The sequence below is a fragment of the Trichechus manatus genome, unplaced genomic scaffold (genome assembly GCF_000243295.1).
Source record: "Trichechus manatus latirostris isolate Lorelei unplaced genomic scaffold, TriManLat1.0 scaffold00015, whole genome shotgun sequence".
In the NCBI taxonomy this organism is placed as follows: domain Eukaryota; kingdom Metazoa; phylum Chordata; class Mammalia; order Sirenia; family Trichechidae; genus Trichechus; species Trichechus manatus.
In genome coordinates this window covers 1,377,361-1,401,407 of record NW_004443951.1, presented here as the reverse complement: position 1 = coordinate 1,401,407, position 24,047 = coordinate 1,377,361, and the positions used below count along the sequence as shown (strand labels likewise).

General features: G+C 39.3%; 2 protein-coding genes across 2 annotated transcripts in view; one reads left to right on the top strand and one right to left on the bottom strand.

Annotated features, from left to right (window-relative positions):
* LOC101353792 (protein YIPF1) overlaps window positions 1-19,994 on the bottom strand; it is a 140,599-nt gene extending 120,605 nt beyond the window's left edge. The window contains 2 exon segments of the mRNA XM_023727053.1: window positions 9,316-9,428; window positions 19,975-19,994. Of these exon segments, the coding sequence (XP_023582821.1) occupies window positions 9,316-9,413 (98 nt within the window). The 5' untranslated portion in view covers window positions 9,414-9,428; window positions 19,975-19,994.
* A 427-nt stretch (window positions 19,995-20,421) lies between these two features.
* LRRC42 (leucine rich repeat containing 42) overlaps window positions 20,422-24,047 on the top strand; it is a 24,484-nt gene continuing 20,858 nt past the window's right edge. The window contains exon 1 of the mRNA XM_004371710.1: window positions 20,422-20,632. The gene's annotated coding sequence lies outside the window, so the exon portion shown is untranslated. The remainder of the gene's footprint in view (window positions 20,633-24,047) is intronic.

Below are 24,047 nucleotides of genomic sequence, written 5' to 3'. Positions count from 1 at the left end.
TCTTGAAATCAGATAATGTAAGTGCTCCAACTTCCTTGTTTTTCAAGATTATCTTGGTTAGTCTAGGACCTTTGCATTCCCATATACATTTCAGAATCAGCTTGTTAATTTATACTGCAGTGCAATACATTACTTAATATGGCCCTTCTAGCCACGGTTTTCATGACTCACACACAATGACTGAGTGGGACTATGCAAATAAGATATATGGAACCTGTGATGATTGGGGTTATGTGTCAACTTGGCTAGGCCATGATTCCCAGTATTGTCTGGTTGTCCTCCATTTTATATGTTGTGGATCCTGACCTCTACATGTTGATGATACAGGATTGGTATAGGTGTGTGTTGGGTTGCAGCCTTGCAGGAGGGCGTGACTCAAGCCCCACCCTTACTAAAGTTACACCCTTCCCTGGGGTGTAGCCTACATCTGAGATACATGTGTGTGTCCTGGTAAGGCTCTCTGTCTCTTTGCATCTGGATCCCATGTCCAGTCCATGATCAACTAACCTCCCCAGAGGTCTGCTGTCTGACCTGCTGATTCTGGAATTTGCCGGCATCCACAGACCCTTGGGCTGGCAGCCTATCATGTGATCTGATTAACCAGCTTCCGCAGCAGCGTTATGAGCCAGCAGCCTGTGGTCTGAACTGCCAGTTTGGGTCCGTCAGCTCCTACAGCCACGTGGGTTGGGAGAAGCCTAGGCCGACTCGTGAATTTGGGACTTGCCAGCCTCCACTACTGCGTGAGCCATTTCCTTTATACAGTTCGTGAGTTCTGTGAGACATTGCAGCAAATTAAGGAACCCAAGACGGAGGGAGAGTACTGAGGGAAGTGGGAGTAGTTGATGTTAGAGATGATGGAGTGGTACAACAGCTTGGAAAAGTTGGACATCTGGGACATCTTTAACCCCTGCCTCATAGGAATCAGCTTTGTGGTGATCCTTGTAAGAGAAATTATTCATTTAAAATGTAAAAGTGTACTGAGATTTTGATTGGGTCTGCATCAATTTAGGGAGAACTGGCATCTTAAAGGAGCCCTAGTGGCACAGTGGTTAAAGTGCTCGGCTGCCAACCAAAAGGTTGGTGGTTCGAACCCACCAGCTGCTCTGCAGAAGAAAGATGTGGCAGTCTGCTTCCGTAAAGATTTACAGCCTTGGAAACCCTATGGGGCAGTTCTACTCTGTCCTACAGGGTCACTATGAGTCCGTAACAACTCAGTGGCAGCGGGCTTGGTTGGTTTGGTATCTTAACAATATTGAGTTTTCCAATCATGAATGTGGTATATATCTTCATTTATTTAGTTCTTCTCTCAGTAGTATTTTGTGATACCATAATTCAATGTGTTTTTTTTTTCTATTGTCAGTTATCTTTCCAGAAAATGAAGATAAGAAAAGATAGCCGTTTATATATACCCCCAAAACTTACAATTTCAGGTTCTCTTAATTCCCTCCTATAGATTTGAGTTTCCACCTAGTGTTATTTCTCTTTAATCTGCAAAACTTCTTTAGCATTTTCTGTAGTGCAAGTCTATTTGTGGTGAATAAAATATCATTATTTTACTCTAATTTTTGAAGGGCACTTTTGATGGATACACAATTCTGGATTGATAGTTGTGGGCTTTTTCCTCTCCTTTTCATTCTTTGCACGCTTAAATAATATTGTTCCGTTGTCCTTTGGCTTCCAGTCTTTCTGATGCAAAGTCAGCTGTCATGAGTACTGTTGTTCCCCTTTATGTATTTTTTCCTCCAGATGTTTTTAAGGTTTTTTTTTTCTTTATCTTTTCAGCAGTTTCGCTATGATATGATCTCTTTGTATTTACTCTGCTTGGAGTTTGCTGAGTTTCTAGGATCTATAAGTTGGCATTTCTTTTCAACAAAGCTGGGAAAATTCAGCCATTATATATTCAAATATTTATTCTCTTTCATTCTTAATCTCTTCTCAGGAAATCCAATTCACATATATTAGACTGTTTTATATGGTAGGTCACTGAGGTCACTGTTTATAGGTCACAGAAGCTCTGTTCGTTATTTTTTCAATCTTTTTTTCCCTCTGTGCCCTTCAATTGGATAATTTCTACTGATTCGTCTTCAAGTTCAATTTTATCTTCTGTACTCTCCAACCTGTTGTTAAATCCACCTAGTTAATATTTTTACTTCAGAAATTATATTTTTCAGTTCTAGATTTTTTCATTTGGTTAGTTTTTATAGTTTCCACTTCTCTGCTGTTCACTCATTATGACCATATTTTCCTTTAAGTTCTTGAACATAAAGATTTCTGCTTTAAAGTCATTGTCCATTACCAATATTTGGGTCATCTTGGGGTCTGTTTACATTGAATGTGTTTTTCTTGATTATGGATCACATTTTCCTGCTTCTTTGCAGGTCTAGCAATTTTAACTGCATGCTGAACATTATGGATGATACATTGCAGTAAATCTGAATTATACTGGTTTCCTTTAAAGGGTGTTGAGTTTTGTTCCAGAAGGCAGTAAAATTACTGACAAATCCTTTGGTCCTGTTAGGCTTAGTTTTATTCTTTGTTAGGGTTGGTCTATTTCAATTTGGAACTTAGTCCTAGGATAAGGCACTTACTCTAGGACAAACTCCTCATTCCAGGGCATTTTCCTTACTCCTAAGACATGGCTTTCTGAGTTCTCAATTGAATGCAACTCTGGCTGAACTACCATCATCTCACAGCACTGCAAAACACCTGGTATCTACAATCAGCTCTCAGACCTTCAGCAGATGATCTCCACTAGGCCTAATGGAGGTTGTTCATGTTCAGTTCTGAAACTGCAGTAAAATCTGTGCATGCTTAGTCCAGAACCCGCAGTAAAATCTCAGAATTCTGGTTCCCTGAAGAGTTTTCTTTTCCCAGTACCCTGCCCCACAAATCCTAGCTGTTTCTGCTCCTATAACTTGAATTTTGCTTTTTCACGTCAGTGAGACTGCTGTTTTACTTGGGACTCTGCTCCTCTATATTGCAGCAGGAAAATGTACCAGACACAAAGCTGGGGCAATTATGGGCTCTGGGGCAACTGTAGGCTCGCTTCTTATGTTTCTATTCCCTCAAGGATTACAGCCTAAGCTGACTGCTGTTCAATGCTTGAAAACAGCTGCCTCACATATTTTGTGCTGTATTACATTTGTTTATAGTGGGAGGTCAAGTTTGGTACTACTACTTACTCTATCATGGCTGGAAATGGAAATCTCTACAAGTTAAATGTTATCATTAAACACTAAGTTCTAATTAAAAAAACAACAACAAAAATCATGTCTTTGGCACCAGCCAGGATCTTTCCTTCACTATGTAATTCAATAATTGTAAGAAACAGAAAGATACAGTATAAATTTCGTATGTTTAAATTTTTTTAGCTGAATGAGATTTTAAGAGATCATCCAATCCAACTTTATCATTTGATATACGAAAAGCTTCAGCCTGGAGAGGGGGAGGTAACTTGCCCAAGATCACATAGTCAAGATAAGAGTCAAAAATAGAAGCCAGATCTACTAAAAAAACTGTTAGAACTAATAAACGAGTTCAGCAAGATTGCAGGATAAAAGATCAATACACAAAAATCAATTGTATTTCTATATGCTTGCAATGAAGAATAAAAAATGAACTTAATAAAACAACTCCATTCACAATAGCATCAAAAATAATACAATACTTAGGAATAAATTTACAAAAGAAGTACAAAATTTATACTCTGAAAACTCAAGTTATAGGCAGCAGAAACAGCTGGGATTTGTGGGACAGGGTACTGGAAAAGAGAAAACTCTTCAGGGAACCAGAATTTTGAGATTTTACTGCAGGTTCTGGACTGAATATGCACAGGGTGAAACACTGCTGAAAGAAATTAAAGATGATTTAAATAAATGGAAAGACATTCCATGTTCATGGATTAGAAGAACTAATATTGCTAAGATGGCAATGTTCTCCAAATAGATCTACAGAGTAAATGTAATTCCTAAAAATCCCAGCTGGCTTCTTTGCAGAATTTGACAGGCTGATTCTAAAATTCATATGAAATTCAACAGATCCAGAAAAGCCAAAATAATCTTGAAAAAGAAGAACAAAGTTGGAGGACTCACACTTACTGATTTCAACACTTACTACTAATCTACTGAAACCAAGACAGTGTGGTACTGGCATAAGGATAGACATAAAGATCAATGGAATAGAATTGAGAGTCCAGAAATAAATCCTCACATTAATTGTATATTGATTTTCAACACAGGTGTCAAAATGATTCAGTGGGGAAAGTATACTTTTTTCAACAAACAGTACTAGGACAATTGGATGCCCACATGCAAAAGAATGAAGTTGGACCCCTAACTAACACCATATACAAAAATTAACTCAAAATGGATCAAAGACCTAAATGTAAGAGCTAAAAACATAAAATTCTTACAAGAAAACATACAAGTTTGTTCGGATTAGGCAATGGTTTCTTAGATATGACACCAAAAGGCACAATCCACAAATGAAAAAACAGATGAACTAGACTTCATCAATATTAAATACATTTTTGTTTCAACGAGCACCATCAAGATAGTAAAAAGACAACTCAGAGGATGGAAGAAAATATTTGCAAATCACGTATCTGATAAGGAATTTATATTAAGAATAAATAAAAAACTCTTACAACTTAATAATAAAAAGACAAATATCTCAGTTTCAAAATGGGCAAAATAGCTGAGTAGATGTTTCTCCAAACAAGATATACAAATGTTACGGGGAGGGGGGGGGTTATTTACTAAGTAGATAGTAGATAAGAATTATCTTAGGTGAAGGGAAGGACAGCACACACTACAGGGGAAGTCAGCACAACTGGACTAAACCAAAGCTAAGAAGTTTCCTGAATACAATCAAACACTTTGAGGGACACAGTAGCAGGGGTAGGGGTCTGGGGACCACACATTCAGGGGACATCTAGGTCAACTGGCATAACAACGCTTATTAAGAAAATGTTCTGCATCCTACTTTGCTGAGTGGCGTCTGGGGTCTTCAAAGCTTGCAAGCAGCCATCTAAGATGCTTCAACTGGTCCCAACCACCTGGAGTAAAGGAGAATGAAGAACACCAAGGGCATAAGGAAAGTATTAGCCCAAGAGACAGAAAGGGCCACATAAACCAGAGACTTCATCAGCCTGAGACCAGAAGAACTAGATGGTACCTGGCTACCACAACTGCCCTGACAGGGAACATAACAGAGAGTCCCTGATGGAGCAGGAGAGAGGAGGGGTGCACAAGTCAAATTCTAGTAAAAAGACCAGACTTAATGGTCTGAGACTGGAGGAACCCCGGAAAGCATGGCCCCGGATTCTCTATCAGCCCAGAACTAAAACAATTTCCGAGGCCAACTCTTGAGACAGGGAGTGGACTGGACTATGGGACATAAAATGATACTTGTGAAGAGTGTGCTTCTTACCTCTAGTAGATACATGAGACTAAATGGGCAGCTTCTGTCTGGAGGTGAGATAAGAAGGCAGAGAGGGTTAGGAGCTGGTTGAAGGGACACAGGGAATCAGGGATAGAAAGGGGGAGTGTGCTGTCACAGTATGGGGAGAGCAATTAGAGTCACATAACAGTGTATGTATAAATTTTTGTATGGCAAAAAAGTAAAATAAAATAAAGAAGATATACAAATGGCCAATAAGCACATGAAAAGAAGTTCAACATCATAAGCCATCAAAACCAAAAAAACAAATCTGATGCCATCGAGCTCATTCTGACTCATAGCCAACCTATAGGACAGAGCAGAACTGCCCCATAGGGTTTCCAAGGAGCAGCTGGTGGATTCGAACTGCCAACCTTTTGGTTAATAGCCGTAGCTCTCAACCACTGTGCCACCAGGACTCCCATAAGCCGTCAGCAGAATGCAAATCAAAACCACAATAACACTTCACACTCACTAAGATGGCTATGATCAAAAAGACAGATAATAACAAGTATTGATGAGGATGTAGAGAAATTGGAAACCTCACACATTGCATGTGGAAACAAAAAATGGTGTAGCTGCTTTGAAAAACATTCTGGTAGTTCCTCAAAAAGGTGTCTAAACAGAGAGTTACCATATGGCATAGCAACTCCACTCCTAGATCTACACCCAAGAGAAATGAAAATATATGTCTACAGAAAAACTTGTACATGAATGTTCATAGCAGCATTTTCCATAACGGTCAAAAAGCAGAAACAACCCCGATGTCCATCAACTGAGTAATGGATAAATAAAATGTAGTATACCAGACAATGAAATATTATTCAACAATAAAAAGGAATAAAGCACTGACACATGGATGAGCCTTGAAAACACTTTATGTAAAATAAGTTAATCGCAAAAGACCACATATTGTATGATTCCATTTATATGAAATGTCTAGAACTGGAAATTCTGTAGAGACAGAAAGGAGATTCTAGTCTGGTGGTGATGGGGGAAATACAGGGTGACTGCTAAAAAATGGAGGGTTTCTTTTTGAGGTAATAAAAATATTCTAAAATTGACTGTGGTGATGGCTGCATAACTCTGTGAATACACTGGAAGCCATACAAGTGAACACTTTAAATGGGTAAATTACATGGTATGTGAATTATATCTCAATAAAACAGTTTAAAAAAATAGAAGCCAGGTCTCCTGACTCACAATTCTGTTTTTTTTACACCAAGCTTAATATTTCACAATTTCCTTTTATTTGTATTCATATGGTTTTAAATATTATTTATTTAAATAAATTTATTAAATAAATATTAAGTGTTCTATGTTTTTTCTTGGGAATTTTCAATGAGTGACCAATAATATGAAATAATATATAGAGAGACACTTGGATTTTAAAATGACATATAACTCAATCCTCATAATTAGTTACAATGAAGTCATCAAAGTAGTAGTTTTCTTTTAAATAACACTTCATAGTTAACAATCTTTCATATCTATTATCTCATATGATTTTTTCCACAACTCTGTGAGGTGGGTAGACTGTCAGACCAGGAAACTGAGGCTCAAAGAGGTAAAACTGACTTTCTTGAGGTAACACATATAATTCACTTACCCAGGAATTTTAAATCTAGTATTCTTTTACACTATGCCAAAAGGACCAATTCTCTCTCTCCTAATTTCTTCCCTGACTCATTTTTTTTCTGGTATAACCAGTCAGTTACCGTTGAGTTGACTCTGATGGAGACCCCATGTGTTTCAGAGTAGAACTGTGCTCTACAGGGTTTTAAATGGCTGCGATTTTTCTACACTTGGGCCTTCTTCCAAGTATAGAACCTCTTTTCTGCTCTTTTATCGACATACTGAATATCAGGGGTGAGTGTATGGCAAAGGAGGAGGAGACATATAATCACTTTCTTTAGCGCTTATTTCTCAGGAAATTAAAAGTTTGGAGCAGGGCCATAAAACAATACTCACTGGCCCACAGGGGCAAATTTATAGCACTGTTTTCCCCAACTAACCCTATAGTTACTTCCATTGAGATAAACCAACTTGAGAGCAGAGAATAATTTTCAATGTCTAGCATGTAAAGTCTGTCTTTGTTGAAACTACTCATTGTTTAAAAGTCTCTGATCTGCTTTGTTTAGTTATCTGGACAGTAACCACTTTTATTCCACGTGGATTTCTGTTTTAAAGGCTTTTGCCTAATCTAACAAATATGATGCCATTAATCATTCATAATACGGCCTGCGAAAGCCTAAAATATTGTTTGCTACAGATGATAGCTAATTTTAATGATCTGTAAATTTATTCCTTTAAAAGAAATGTCACCAAAAGTATGCAAGGTAAATTGATCTTACCTTGGAAAACTCATCTCTCCAAGAAGAGACAAAGTGTTTCTGGAAAAATATCTACTTCTGGCAAACAATTTAAGGCATTAGTAAAAAGAACCTTTAACCAGAACTTAGAAGACATGTGTGTTTCTCTTGATTCTGCCACTTGCTTACTTCTGTGATTTTGAGCAAGTTGTTTTTACCTCTGATCATTGTTTTCCTCATCTTTCCAATGGAGTTGATGCATTTTATTCCCCAAGCTTACTGTGAGGACGAAATGACACAGTATGTATGAAATGATAAAAAGTTCTATGCAAATGTACATTAATATATGCATATATGTGTGTGTGTATATACATGCTCTGCCAATTTCTAATATTAGTTGAGTTTAACTAACACTGATGACCTAATTCAACTGCTCAGCAAAAATTTCAGACATTATCAAATCAAAGGTGAATAACACACAATCTCTGACTTCTAGAAATTCACAATTGAGAGAGGAAATTAAAATTAAAAATAAACAATTATGTACACACTAAAGGAATAAATACAATAATACAGGTATATATACCAAATGCTATGGGAATCCAGCAAGGAGATAAACTAAAACCTACCTTAGCGAAATGGGGCAAATGTCAGAAAGATAACAACTAGCCTTAAAGGAAGAGATGGAGTTGCCAGAATTCTATCAAGACACATGGGCTTCACAATACAACACAAAGAATCACAAACTATTTGTGTTACAACTGGCTCTGCTTTCAGTAGTTAAAACTAGAACTTAACTTCTTTGGATCTCTCTTACCACAAGTCCAAAATGAAGGGTTTAGACAAGATGAACTCTAAGTCCTTCCAGTTCTAAAATTATACGATTCTATGAGTCAAACTCTGGTCATTGTACAGATACCAAGAAAGAGAATTCAAGAGAGCAAGAAAGTAAGTCAAAACTATTAAAAAAGGAGTTCTGCCATTAACTATGTTTTCTTGGACTTTAAAAGTCTAAGAATGATACTTATCTCTACCTTGAATAAGCTCCAGCACAGTGAAGAGTGGAAACTGGAAAGATATCAAGAAGCTGAGAAGCAAACAATGCAGGATAGCAAGAAGTGAAACGTTCACTTCAGCAAAGACGGTGCTTAGATCCAGAAAGGAAATAGGGAGTAGGTACAAAGCTACAATGTTTACATTCCCATTTACATTACATTCCTATTTAGGAAGAAAAACTCAGAATAAAACCACAAACAGACATTAACATTTACACTTTCATAAAATGTTTGGGTTTTTGCCTTGTTAAACCACTTCTTCCCAAAAATCTATCTGTATAAAGATGTTACTTAGGGATTACAAAAAAAAGGAACAAAAACTTAAGTATACACAACTGAATTAGTTCCAGGAATTGTACCAAAGGATACTATCAGGTAATCTAGCTCACCAAACACTTATTAAACTATGTGTGACAGTGTTAGTTGCTTTGAAACACATAGTCTCAGTACTCAAAGGGTTCGCTGACCTAGAACTAAGACTTTAAGGAAGAAAGAACAGTAACTCTTACCCATCAATGATATTTTCCGGTGGGTGCTTTTCATCACTTGATGTAGCTAAAATCACTTCAGTCCCTTCAGAGCTCAAACAGAGATCAACTTTTCCCATCTTAAAGTGTCTAACCTGCAAATAAAAAAATAATAAAACAATAACAATAAAAACTTGAGTCTCTGAACCTTATCTGAGAAAAGGAAGGAGAGGGAAAGCCGTTGCCTAGCACACAGTTTAACACCCAAGCTATTCAACAAGTAGGAGGGACGCTGACATGCTTATTTACATAAGTAAACTTCTAACCCCCTCCATGGAGCCCTGGTGGCGCAATGGTTAAGAGCTCAGCTGCTAACCAAAAGGCTGGCAGTTCGAATCCACCAGCTGCTCCTTGGAAATCCTATGGTGCAGTTGTACTCTGTCCTACAGGGTCACTATGAGTTGGGATCAACTTGATGACACACAACAGCAACAACAACCTCCTCCACAGATAATTTATCAGCTATGACTCTTCCCACCCACTCTGCTCCACAAAACAAGCCCCTGACGACCCTGACGTAAGTTTTCTGCTGCTAAAATTAAAAGCCCTCAATGATTATATGGAAACAGTTAACAAGCAAGAGTGACATGAATTAGTGGGTAAATTTTTAAGATTTATAGTTGTCAAACTTCTGAAATTAATAAAAATCTGGAGAATAAAAACAGATGCTTTATGACTGCTTATCCATACATTTATCAGTAGGAATAGCAAACAATATTGTTTACACCTCGTCATCATTTCCTTTCTTTCTTTTTGAGCATGTATGTGAAATGAGAAGACAGCTTTGTACTTATTTTTTAAAGTCAAAACAGTCACTTGGGTCATGGATTTAAAGATATTTCTGTTGCAGAATACTATTTTAAGTTTAGTAAAAGTGACCTGAAAAGACATTGTTGAGCTCTACTATGAATCCTGGAGGGTAGGGAAGAGGAAGGAAAGATACTATCAAATCACATGCTCCCTCCTCAATTTGGTGGCCATAGGGCACAAAGGAGTGCACAGATGCAAAGGGAATGGAAACACTGTATCTACAAAGATTTAAGCCATGGAGAGTGTTTGGAAGAGGAAGGAAGGCTTCTAGTGGTACACAATACCCTTCACAACCTGGCCAGAGGCTAACTTTTTCTTTTTAATGATATATTACAAACAAACAAGTATGGAGAGTATTACACATATTAAACAACCATGTACCCATTGCTCAGATTAATAAATGTTAACATTTTGCCATAACTACCTTAGATTTAAAAAAAAGAATTAGGTCACCCCCCTCCCCCATGCTATTCCCTTACTTGCCCAGACGTAACAGCTATTCCGAAGTTGGTGAATAGCCCTCCTGACCATATTTTTATATTTTTACCATTATGTATCCATAAATATGCACTGCCCTTTTAAAGCTGACATGGTTTCATAGTGTAGATATCCTTTTGCTACTTGTATTTTCACTCAATATTATGTTTTCAAGATTTTACCATGTTGATATATGCAAATCTACTTTATTCATTTTAACTGCTGTAAGGTATTTCTCCACTTCCTTATTGACGGGTATCAAAGACAGTTTCCAATTTTTTGCTATTATAAACAAGTTTGCAGTGCACATCTGTGCATGTATTCTTATGTGCAAGTGGGAGAGAGTTTTTATGATAAAAGTTTCTGTATAGAAGAAAAATTATGGAGACTTAGAAACTGCATAACTTCAAGTCACTAGTCAATTTGCTCTCTAAATTATAACAATTTATGCTTCCATCAGTAGTGTATGACAGTTTCTGCTTCCTCATTATTCTCAGCAACTTGATATTGCTAGGCATTTTGGCTTCTGCCAGTCTCATTGGTGTGAAATGGTATCTCAATAAAGTTTAATTTGTATTTCCATGATTACTAGTAAGGCTGAATACATTTTAATATGTTTCATATGGATGAATTCAGGCCTCTTCTGTTATTTCTAGCACCCATTTGTCAGTTTGTCATACTGTGGTGGCTTTCATGTTGCTACGATGCTGGAAGCTATGTCACTGGTATTTCAAATAGCAGCAGCATCACCCATGGTGGAAAGGTTTCAGCAGAGCTCCCAGACTAAGATAGACTACGAAGAAAGGCCTAGTGATCTACTTCTGAAAATTAGCCAGTGAAAACCCTATCAATCACAGAATGTTGTCAGAGACTTTGACTTCCTTACTTTGGATGTGACATCAGGAGGGATCGATCGCTGGAGGACATCCTGTTTGATAAAGCGGAGGGCCAGCGAAGGTGAAGGAAACCCTCAATGAGATGAACTGCCACAACAGCCACAGCAATGGACTCAAACATACCAACGATCATGAAGATGGCACATGACTTAGGCAACATTTTGTTCTGTCGTACTTGGGTCTTCATGAGTTGGAGTCAACCCGAAGGCAGCTAACATCAACAACAACTTCTGTTATTTGCTTTTTCTTATCCTTTGTCATTTTTTCTATTGTCTTTTTTTATTTTTATTTTTTTTCTTTTTGATTTGTAGGAATTTTTAAAACAAAACATTTTGGATACAAATCCTTTGTTACATGTGTTGCAGCTATCTTCTCCCACTGTGTGGCTTGGTTTTTCCTTTAAAATTTATTTTTATTGTGCAAGAGGATAGCCAAATGGCTAATAAGCATGAAAAGGCACAACCTCATAAGTAATCAGGAAACAAAAATTAAAACCATGATGATATACCATTATTTACCCATTAAAATTGTTTAAAATTAAAAAAGATTGACAATACTGACCGTTGGCAAGGATGTTGCACAGTGATGCAATTCATAAGTATATATAACTCAATGAATTTTCAAAGTAAGTACATTCAGGACACCACTACCCAAGTAAAGAAATACAGGTAGTCCCTGACTTATGCTGGGGTTCCATTCCTATGACTCTGTCGTTAGTCAGTTGTGACTTAAGTCAAACGCTTTTTTTTTTTTTTTTCAGTTTTCATTATTATTGCCTTTTGTCATCAGCATCTTTATAAATCTGATCTGTATTTGTCTTTGGGGGCTGGCATGAGAATGATAACATCAGCAAATTATGCACTGCAACACTGTATGCAGTACATATTACTAACAATAAGATGTCCCCCTACCCCAAAAAAAAGTAGGTGCTTAAGTGTGGTTCTTCATAACTCGAATGCTCGTTAGTCGGGAGCTATCTGTAGAACATTACCAGCACTCGAGAAGCCCTTCTCATGCCCCCGACCAATCACTACCTTTCCCTCTTCCCCAAACATATCCACAGTCCTTATTTCTAACACTATAGGTTAATTTTGCCCAACTTTATTTACATGGAATCATACAGTTTATGCTCATTTGTATCTGGCTTCTTTCACTCATCGTTATGTTTGTGAGATTTATCCATGTTGTTGCGGGTAGTATTTTTTATATGAATACACCACAATTCATTTATCCATTCTATTGTTGATGGATATTTGAGTTGTTTACAACTTGGGGCTCCTAGGAATGATGCTATTATAAACAGTCTCACACATCTTTTCGTATGCTTAGGCATGAATTTCTGGTAAGAATATACGTAGGAGGAAAAACTATTGGGTCATAGTGAATGCATATGTTCAACATTCCAAAACTGGTTGTAACAATTTATACCTGTACCAGCAATGTATGAGTTTTCACTGAACAACTTCCTTGCTAACATTCAGTATTGTCGATCTTTTTTAATTTTTAACAATTTTAATGGGTGAATAGTGGTATATCATCACTTTACTTTGCATTTCCCAATTACTAATGAGGTTGAGTGCCTCTTCATGTTTATTAACCATTTGGATATCCTCTTCTGTGAAGTTCCTATTCAAATCTGTTGCCCTTTTTTATATCATGTTGTCTTTTTCTTACTGATTTGTAGTTCTTTGTATATTCTGTATAGGAGCCTTTTGTTAGTTATTTGTGCTGTAAATATCTTCTCCTACTCTGTAGCTTGCTGATTCATTCTCCTTGTTGTGACTTTTTTCCTTGTGGTGACTTTTGATGAAGAGAAATTATTAATTTCAAGATAGCCCAATTTATCAATTTTTTCCTACATGGTAGGTACTTTTTGTATTTGTTCTAGAAATCTTTCCCTACCTAGGCATGATGGTATCTTCTCTTCTAAATACTTTAATGATTTAACTTTCACATTTGGCTCTATATTTTACCTGAAGCTGATTTTTTTATTTGGTCTGAAGTTTGGTAAAGTTTTTGTTTTTTTAATATGGATATCCAATTGACTCCACTGCTCCACACTGCCACATATGTCTTAAATCAAATATCCATGTATACTCACTGATCTGTTTTTGCACTCCTTCCTTATTTTGTTCCAATGATCTATTTGTCTATTCTTGTGCTAATCTCATGGTAACAATTATTGAGTTTCACACTAACTTTTGATATCCATGTTCTTGTTCAAAACTGTCTTGGCTATTCTTAGCCCTCTGTATTTCCACATAAATTTAGAACCAACCAGGTTTTTTAGAAAAAAATTTGCTGGGATTTTAATAGGGAGTCTTCTGAATCTATAAATCAACTGACAGCTTTATAATATTCAATCTTCTAATTTATGAAAATGGTATATCCCTCCATTTATTAAAGTCTTCTTAAATTTCTCTCAATAATATTTAATAGATTTCTGTATAGAGGTCTTCTATGTCTTCTGTTACATTTATCCCAAGGCATTTGAGGTTTCTCCATGCTATTATGCAGGGGTTTTAAATTTCAACGTAATCAAATTTATCAGTATGTTCCTTTATAGTTTAGTCCTTTGTAGTATATTTTATGATACTTATTTCCTGAGGTTATAAAATGTTCTCCTGTATTTTTTTATAAATGTTTTAAAGTTTTGCCTTTAGATTTTGAATCCACGTAGATTTTATCTGGGGTATGGTGTAAGACAGGAATCTAATTTTTTCCCCCATAAGGATAGCTAATAGTCTCAATGCCATTTAATAGTTTACTCTTTCTCCACTACTTGTAATGCTTCTTTTGTTATATACAAAATTCCCATATACATTAAGCCTGTTCAATCAGTCTATATATGTATCACTGCACCAACTCCAGTTGAATATTTACAGTAAGTGTTGGAGTTACACTTCCAGTTAAGATGTAAAGACCATCATTTCCACCATAACAAGAAAACCGTGGACAGACTGAGAAATCACACTTTCCTTTAAAGTCATCAAAGAGATGTAGATGCAAAGACATCTAAATGAATGGAATTCCATAAATGGATGAACCCTAACCAGGCAAGAAGAGACCACTGGCCACTTTTCTAAGCATGGATGAGCACTGAATTTTATTAGATGCTCTTCTAGCGTTTAAGATGACCATATGGATTTTTCCACAATCTGCTAATGTGATGAATTAAGTCAAGATTTTCTAATGTTTTAGTATCCTTGGTTCCTGATATAAATTCTATTTACATGGCCAAGGTATACTGTTATTTTTATCCATAACTGGATTTAGTTTGCTAATATTTTATTTAAAATTTTTGCAAACGTGTTCGTAACTGAGACTGGCCTGTAATGTTCCTTTCTCATTCAGTTCATGTTTCGTTTTGGAACCAAGACAGTACTACCAACATGAAACTGGAGAGCTTCCTTCTTTTTCCAGTTGTTATAAAACTTTGTGTAAGGTAAGGGTTATGTATTCCCTTAAGCCTGCTGAAGTGTTTGTGGATAGGTTTTTGACTGATTCAAGCTCAATAGCTCTCTTCAGGCTTTGTATACCTTCTTAAGTCTATCTTCATCATTTATATTTTGTAGAAAATTACTCATTTCTTCTTAGTTTTTATATTTATTGGCATAAAGTTGTTCGTTTTCTATTGTACTTTTAAAATCTGGTATTGATATATTAAAAGCTGTGGTAAACACAAGGAAGTTAAATCAACAAAGGTTACAAAGCCAGTAAATAGTGAATCAGGATTCAGACTAGGTCTGCATGAATACAAAATCCATACCGTTTGCTATGTCACACTTCAGATACGTTTTCTTCCTTATTCTTAGCCAAAACTAAGCTGCTGTCTCAGTTGAACAGATAATTGCTTAGTATCAGCCTGTGGCAACAAACATTTTCAATATTCTTCATCAAAGAGCCACCTCTGGGGAAGCAAACACTGCCAGGTTTATTTTTAATTGTGAGATAAAAAAGGCATAGATGATTGTGATTTACTTGAGAATGTTGCATAGAACTATTGGTTGTTCAGAATCATTATTTATTAGCTTTTAAAAAAAAGCATATTTTCAGAAAAATGGAAAATAACAATTGTTGGCGAGGATGTGGCAACATTGCTGGTGGGACTGTAAAATGCGGCAACCAGTGCGGAGAACAGTGTGGCGGTTTCTCAAAAAGTTAAAACATAGAACAACCATATCACCCAGCAATTCCACTTCTAGGTATATATCCAAAAGAACTGAAAGCAGAAAATCAAACAGATACTTATACACCAATGTTCGCTGCAGCATTCTTCACAATAGCCAAAAGGTGGAAACAACCTGAGTGTCCGTTAGCAGATGAATGGATAAATAAAATACAGTATATAACACAATGGAATATTATTCAACCATAAAAATGAAAAATGAAGTTCTGATATATGCTACAACATGGATAAACCTTGAAAACATTATGTTAGTGAAATAAGCCAGTCACAAAAGGACAAATGTTGTATGATCCTACTTATATATGAAATATCTAGAATAGGCAAATGCATAGAGACCAAGGTTTATTAGTGGTTACCTAGCAGGGGTAGGTGGGAAATGGGGAAGTACAGGTAGTCCCCAATTTAAGGCATATTTGAGTTATGAGGAACCATACTTATGACCATTCTTTATTTTTTTGTACATTTTACCTAGTAATATGTACTACATACAATGTTGCAGTGTGTAATTTGCTGATGTTATCATTCTCAGATGTTCACTCACAGGATTAGTTGAAGTTTTTTCTAAACTAAATCAGGGACTTCAGTTGCTTGAAAACATGGACCCAAATGCTAATCGCTTTTCTAAAATTGCTAGGAGATTTGGAAAGCAGTGAGATGTTACCACAAATTACCAGCAGTCCCTGGATTATGAATGTCTGACTTACGTACAACTTGTAGTAACAAACCAACCTCCAAAAAGCCTATTGTATTAAAAATTCGAGATACATACCATGGTTTGTAATAACAAATGGGCGTTACTTTGCAATGTGCATCAAAATATTATGACTGTATTATTATGTTAAAGATGTTTTAGTGTACCTGGAAGTGTTTCTTATTAGTTTTTCATGCATAGAAAGGTACACCATATACTCTATACTAACACAAACATTTGACTAACTGACGTTAGATAGGAACTGTACCTAACTATTCTTACATGCAAATTCGATTTAAAGACAGATTTAGGAATGGAACTTGTTTGTAATCTAGGGACTGCCTGTATATGAAGAAAAAAAGAAAAGGACCATACAGACAGCTCTCGCTGATTTTCTTACTAGAAACACCATCCCCATTCCCAGAGATAATCCAGATGATCCAGAGCCTTCCACAAATGGAGTTATTACCGCAACTGACACAATGCCAACATCGTCCAACTCTTCTTCATCACTGGGGTAAATTTTTATGATTTGTAAATTTTTTAATATATGTATTTATGTATTAAAATATGTCTGTAAGTTTATATGTAATGTTTCCAACCCCCAAAGACAAATAAAGATCAAATTTATAAAAATACTGATAACAAAAGGCAATAATGAAAATTAAAAAAAAAAAAATGAGGTATTAAACTTACCTCAGAACTAACTTACAGCTGAGTGGTCAGAATGGAAACTCATCGTAAGTCAGGGACTACCTGTATTGCTTAAAGGGTAACTAAGTTTTTGTGAAGGGTAATAAAAATTTGGGAACAGATAGTGGTGATGGTTACACAACACTGGGAACGTAATTAATGTCACTGAATTGTACAAAATAAAAATGACTGAAATGGTTAATGTTTTGTTATATTATTTTACCAAAATAAAAAAATAATAAAGTGTAAAAAAAAAAGGTGTAGTAAAATAGATCAAGAAAAAAGGCATATATTCTAATACCGTTTATTTCTGTCTTTTTTTCTTGACCAATTTTACCACAGCTTTTAATCCTATCGATACTAGAGAACTAATGGTGGATGGACATTGTTAATCTTTGGTTTGAGGAAGAGAAAGATAGTGAATTCCTGAATATACAGATTGATAAACTTGGATGTTAATTCTCCACAAAATTCTAAAATTATTAAAATTCACTACTAAAATGATGGTCTTGAAAATGTCAACAACAAAGCAGTAAAATTGGAAGCAAAAGTAATACTAGTTCACAAGCTATACCAAACCAGTTTAATTTCTTGTTGTTTGTTTGGTAGTTACTAGTAATGCGGGAGATGCTATCAACATTTCAGCAAAGCTTCAGACAAAGCTTATAAGATACCCTGTGGAGCAGATGGAGAAATGTGGTTGGGTGACAGACAGTAGTTTAGGTAGATACTGATAACTCTCTGAATGGTTATACTCAAAGAATGATAGTTATTGGAACAAAATGAACTTGTAGAAGATCTCTATTCTTGTCCCATTCAACAGTCTTATTAAGGACATAAAAATATGCTTGTCAATTCTGCAGATGACATAAAGCTGGGTGTTGGGGGAATGGTCTGCTTCTATGCCTCCCATCCAGGCCGCCGAAGTAAAGGCCTTGGGCCCAGAGCATTCTCTGATAAGGAGGCTGAGAACTGGGTCGCCTTCTCTCCTTCAGTTCCTCCTCCTCAGAGAAGCCTTCCCTCTGTTCTGGGCACACAGTAACTTTATCTGTCTCTTGAACATCTGCTCCTGGCGGGGAGGGAACGCGGTCTCTTGTACTACAGCACAAGACAGAAAACGTGCCACACTGTAAGAGCCAACATGCGGTGGGGGGGTGGACTGAAGGGGAAACAGGCTTTCTGAGACAAACACGAGCGCCCTCATGCGGTCTGCCAGTTCACTACAGTTTGTGTTCTTATGTAAGCCGCTGCTATGGAGCCGCTATTGTCCACCACCACTATAAAACCTCTGCCCTCCCACTGCGGGACGCAGAGATCTGCTCTGGTCCTGTAGCCGCCCAAGACTTGCTTCATATATTCATCCCTCTAATATACTCCTTTGCTGCCATATGGAGTTGCCCGCCTCTTTGGTCTCTTGGCACCCTCCATTTTTGTAGACAAGTTTCAAACTACTGGTCCGTGCCAGGCCAGTGGGATATCAGCTAATATGCTAGATGACAGAAGTAGCACTCAAAAAGATCTAAGCAAGCTACAAAGATGAGTTTCAATGAATAAGATATTTAATAAGGACAACAATAAAGGCCTATACTTAGATTTTAAAAATCAATTACATAAGGATAGGTCTAGATTAGAGGTTGGCAGACTACTGCCTGTGGGCCAAATCCGGCCTGCCTCCTGTTTTTGTACGGCCCACAAGTAGTTTTTGCATTTTAAAATATTTTTTAAAATCAAAAGAATATTTTGTGACACATAAAAATTATGTAAAATTCACATTTAAGTGTCCATGAATAAAGCTTTATTGGAACATGATCACACTCATTTGTTTATGTACTGTCTATGGCTGCTTTCCTGGTATAATGGCAGAGTAGCTGTGACAGAGACGTTAGGCCTTTAAAGCCTAAAATATTTATTATCTGGCCTTTACAGAAGTCTGCCAACCCTTGATTTAGATGTCTTTGACTTGTAAGTTTGGATGGTCACAAAGTCAACATAAGGCAACAGTGCACACTGTCTGCCCCAAGAGGTAAAGTTATGCTTAGATAATAATAGTTAGAGAGGTACTGCATTCCATCAACGTTTATTGAACACCAACTAAGTGCCAGGTGCTGTGCTAGTAACACAATGATGAACAAGACCTAAGGCAAAGATGACAGACTAAGACTTGGTTCTTGTCTTCAAGCTTACAGTCAAGGAAGATGGACAAACATACAACTAATAATATGCTACACACTAGCGTAGTGTGATCCACATCCAGAATACTCTGTTCAGTTTTGGATAGTATATTTCAATTACTTATTGTAAAATATTTATCATATTTTATAATGTGTTAATATACTATATAACAAAGGCTTGATATTGTTCAGAAGAACAAACCCTTCTCTTCAGTCCAGGGCCATTTTAAGAACTCCGATGGGCCAAAACACTCATACATTTGAGGCCCTGCTCCAAATTATATGAAATATATTAAATTCACCCGCATCTCATATTAAATCTAATTCATAACTATATGGGTTATGTTGCAGCCGACACGTTAATTTGGTATCTTTATTTATTTCGATTTGCAATTTTTTTCCTTTTTTGAGGTCAAAACACTATTACCTAGGCCTCAGAAAAGTTTGTGGCTGGCACTAGCCAATCAAGAGCCTAAGTGGAGAGAACAAATTCGCATCAGGCTTCCCTCATCCCCATCAAATCACGAGCCTCCGCCCGACGATACCCTCCGGCCGTCCGCCTCCTCGCCAGGCATCTCCTCACAACCCCCGTCCACTCTCGCTCGCTCTCTTCACCATCAGCTCCCCCTCGTCTGCCTCGCACCGCCAGGCTCCCACCCCCGCGGCAGCCGGCTCCCACCTCCCCGGCAGCCTGCCCAACCCAGGCCCTTCAACCCGCTCGCCTGTGCCTCCAGTTAGCTCCGGGATCACGGACCACACCAGCTCGACGTCTCCCTTCCGCCCCACCCCACCTTGCGCGGCGCGCCCAGGCTCCCAGGCTCCGCCCCCCACGCCCTCGACGGCGTTCTCTACTCCAGGCTCTACGCCGAACGCGCCCCGTCGGCCCCGCCTCCACCTTGCTATTCTTTACTAAGTGGGCCCAGCTGCCTGGTACCGCTCAAGGACTCTTCCCCTGGCAAGAGCCTGGACGCGCGCTGGCTACCCTCCCCCGGCCCAGCTCTATCTCTGGGGCCCGGAGGACCCAGGGCATTCGCCCTCACTCGAGCACGCACGCGCAGTACTCATCTTTCCCGTATGCGAGTCCCCCGCCCTCAGGTCGCCTGTCCTGGCCCCGGCCCCGCCTCCAGGCAGGCCCCGCCCCTCTTGCAGGGACCTGCGCAAGCGCGGCTTCCCTGCCCAGCCTTCCCCTAGCTCCCGCTAGTCCCGCGGTCTCACGGTGCCAGGTAGCCCCCTCCCTTCTTCCAGTCACTCTCCGTCCCACCCTCCCTAGCTTTGTGCCCCGGGCTTCAAGCCGCTTCCCCTTCAGCTGCGCAGCGGGAGGAAGGAGCCGCCACCGAGAAGCTGCCCCTCGCTGCCCCGGGCAGGGGCACAGGTAGGTGGCGGCCGCGGGCAGGGCCGCTCACGGAGCCGGGGACTGCGTGTGGGGGCGGGGGAGGGGTGTGGGGAGGCGCGGTGGGGGAGGGGAAGGCACGAGGGATCTGCGAGGGAGAGAGAATCGGGGTGTAGGTTGGAAGAGGGGTGTGAGGATGAGGAAATGGGGGTGTGGGAGATGGGTTTAAGGGCGTGGTCAGGGTGCAAGGGGACGGTGGCGTGTGAGAATTGGAGTTCGGGGCCTGAGTGGGAGAAAAGTCGGGATTAGTTTGGCGGGACTCGGGGAGGGGCATGCGTGGGAACTGAGATGAGGACGGGGGATTGCAGTAGTGGGGAGGGAGGGAAGGAGCTAAGATTGGAGTAGGGGAAGGGATGGGGTCTTGGGAGTAGGGAAGAAAGAAGTTGGGGCTTTGGGTTGTAAACTGGGGAAAGTGGGGCTGGTCAAGGAAGGGGATTTTGAAGGTTGAGGACAGAAGACAGCGAAAAGGACTGGAGAGATTGGGATCCTGGGAGAAGGGAAGGCCTGAGAGTGGGAGGAAGGGAAGAGTAGATGGTGAAGGAGAGAGGAAGATGCCTGGAGGTTAGAGTGGGGTAGGGGTGGAATGATTGGGGAGGGAAGGGGAGGCAGGTGGGATTGGGTGTAGCGGACAGGGAGCCACATTCAGAGCTGGAGTGGAAGGATTGGAAGGGTGTGAGGTTTAAGAGGTGAGAGCACGGGAGCTAGGAGTGGATGAAGGGAGGGGTTAGGATTTTTTTGGTATGAGAATTGGATTTTGTGTGAGAGGCTCTAGAGTTGGCAGGTAGAAAAAGTGTGAACTGTCAAGATGTGGGAGAGATTGGGGGAGTAGAGAGCTGGGTATGGTGTGACCTTCTGGAACTTGGGAGAAGAAAGGATATAGATGGGAAGGGAGGTAGGAAAGTGCAAGTTATAGGGAAAAAATAATTGAAGAGTTGAAAACTGAGTAATGATGGTGACACAAAGAATAATGAAGGTCGATTTTTAGTTGGTTATTGGTAGTTTAAAACTCGTTTCTGTTGAAGTTTTTGCGTTAGAAATTTTGTCATGAATACTGCATTTTCAAATAAACCAATGGTGTCTGCAGTCTTGGGATGAAGGCCATGAGTTGACAGATGTGTCCCTGGTGTGTGGATGTGGCTCATTTCTGCCCTGGCTGAGGGAAGAAGGGAGTCCTCACTGTAGCTCTGCCTTGGTTCTGCCCCCACCAACTGCTTCTTCACATGTCCACTGTGTTTTTCTTAGCTCCCCCCCGCCTTTACCTCCTTCTCGTTTGGGCCACTGAGTACCAAACAGGTGGGTGAGATTAATTTTTAACATTTTTTTATCCTTAAGGCTGATGTCATATTTTTATTCTAGAGAAATAGCATAGTGCAGTAGAAAAAGCTGGAGCTTTGGAATAATGTTGTTGTTAGTTGCTATCCAGTCGATTCCAACTTGTGCGATCCCATGTATGCAGAGTAGAGCTGCTCCATAGGGTTCTCAAGGCTGTGACCTTTCGGAAGAAGATTGCCAGGCCTGTCTTCCTAGGCATCTCTGAGTGGGTTCGAACCGCCACCCTTTTTGCTAGTAGTCTAGTGCTTAACTATTTGCGCCACCTAGGGAGCCCTTTTTGAAATGATTAAAGAAAAAAAAAAAACATTTTTTCCTCTTCTTTTGATTTCTTCCTTACCTCTCACCACCTCCCCCTCCTTTCGCTCAAATACCTGGCTCCGTGCGCCATCTTTGCTTCTTCCTGAGGGACTGCGGAGCTCCAGTAATTTGTGATATACACTTCCCCACCGCCTACCCTTCTTTACCCACACTCGGCCTCCTCTGCTTCCCGCGGACACAGTCTCTTGTCCGCGAAGCACTGGCTGCTTGGATTCCACCAGCCCGCACTAGCTGGCTCTCTGACTGCCATTTGTTGGCTGCTGGTGTTGCTTTTTTTTTTCCCTGCTTCTTTTGATTTCTTGCTTACCTCTCACCACCTCCCCCTCCTTTCGCTCAAATACCTGGCTCAGTGCGCCATCTTTGCTTCTTTCTGAGGGGCTGCGGAGCTCCGGTTGAGTGTGGAACTGCTTCCCGGTGTGGGTTGCCGCGCTGGTGGGATCCCAGGGCTTTTGTTTGTTTTCAATTGTTTGTTTGTTTTCTTTTCCTTTTCTTGAGGTGGGAGCCTGTTCTGGCCAGGCGGTGCTGTGTGGCTTGGAACCTAACCCCTTAGCTTGCACAGACATGCAGACGGATCCCTGACGGCATTTCTTTTTTCATTGGGTTTTTTTTTTTATTTTTCCTGTTTTTTTGGGGGCTTTTCTTGTTCTTTTTTTTTAATTTGTTTTGTTTTCTTTTCCCTCTTTTTCCCTTTTTGTCTTTCTTCATTACTCAGTTTCTTATCTCTCTATATTGTTCTTCTCTTTCTGTTCCCTGTAATACCTGGCATTGTATATCTCTACGCTTTCTACCCAGGCTGTATTGCAGCACCTGAGAACAACTTCCCCAGACATCCTAGCCGCACCGATGGGATCCCTGGGAACTTTGCTGTTCTTTTCCCTTTCCGATTTTTATTTATTCATTCTTTTCTTTTTTTCTTCCTCTTCCCCTTTTTGTTTTTCTCCATTTCATAGTCTCTCATCTCTCCACTCCAACGGCAAGCTCCGTTAGCATTCTTATTTGTTTGTTTGTATGTTTTTGGCTCCTGTTCCTCTCTCCTGTCTCCCATATCCATCTTAGCTCAACACATAACAATCTCCCTGCTACATCCTGCCTAACTGCACCCTGTGGTTAACATCACACCACCAAGCAGCACAAGCACAGCCTACTGGAACCCGCCCTGCACTGATTACTGACCCGCCCTGGTGGCCGTAGTAAGTGCCACAAACAACCCGTCCCAGTAACTCCTCTTCAGCTAGACCTGCCCTGCTGTGCCATATCTGAGTGACTGACCCTGCCAATTGGAGAAGGAGGCAAAAAGTATTCTGCCCACAGACGAGCAAACAACAAAGAACACACAGCCCGCCTGCTCAGACATAGCCCAATTTAAAAAAAAAGGGATGAAACAAACAAATCTACCATCAATAAACGATAAAAATAACTACTGAATGCCCCGAAGACAGCTGACAATATCAAAACATTTACAAAAACAAGACAGGATGGTTCCAGTAGGCATCCAAAATACAACACCAGATGACTTTCCAGTGGAAGAAAAGGCACTAGAACTACCTGCTGGAGAATTCAAATCTCTAATACTCAGAATTCTCCAAGAGCTGAAGCAAAAAGCAGACAAAAATGAAGAAAAGATAGACAAATTCATGGAAAATACAGACAAAAAATTGGAAGAATTCAGGAAGATAATGCAGGAACAAAATGCCAGAAGAAATTCACAAATAGAAATTATACAAAAACAACAATTAGAAATCCAAAA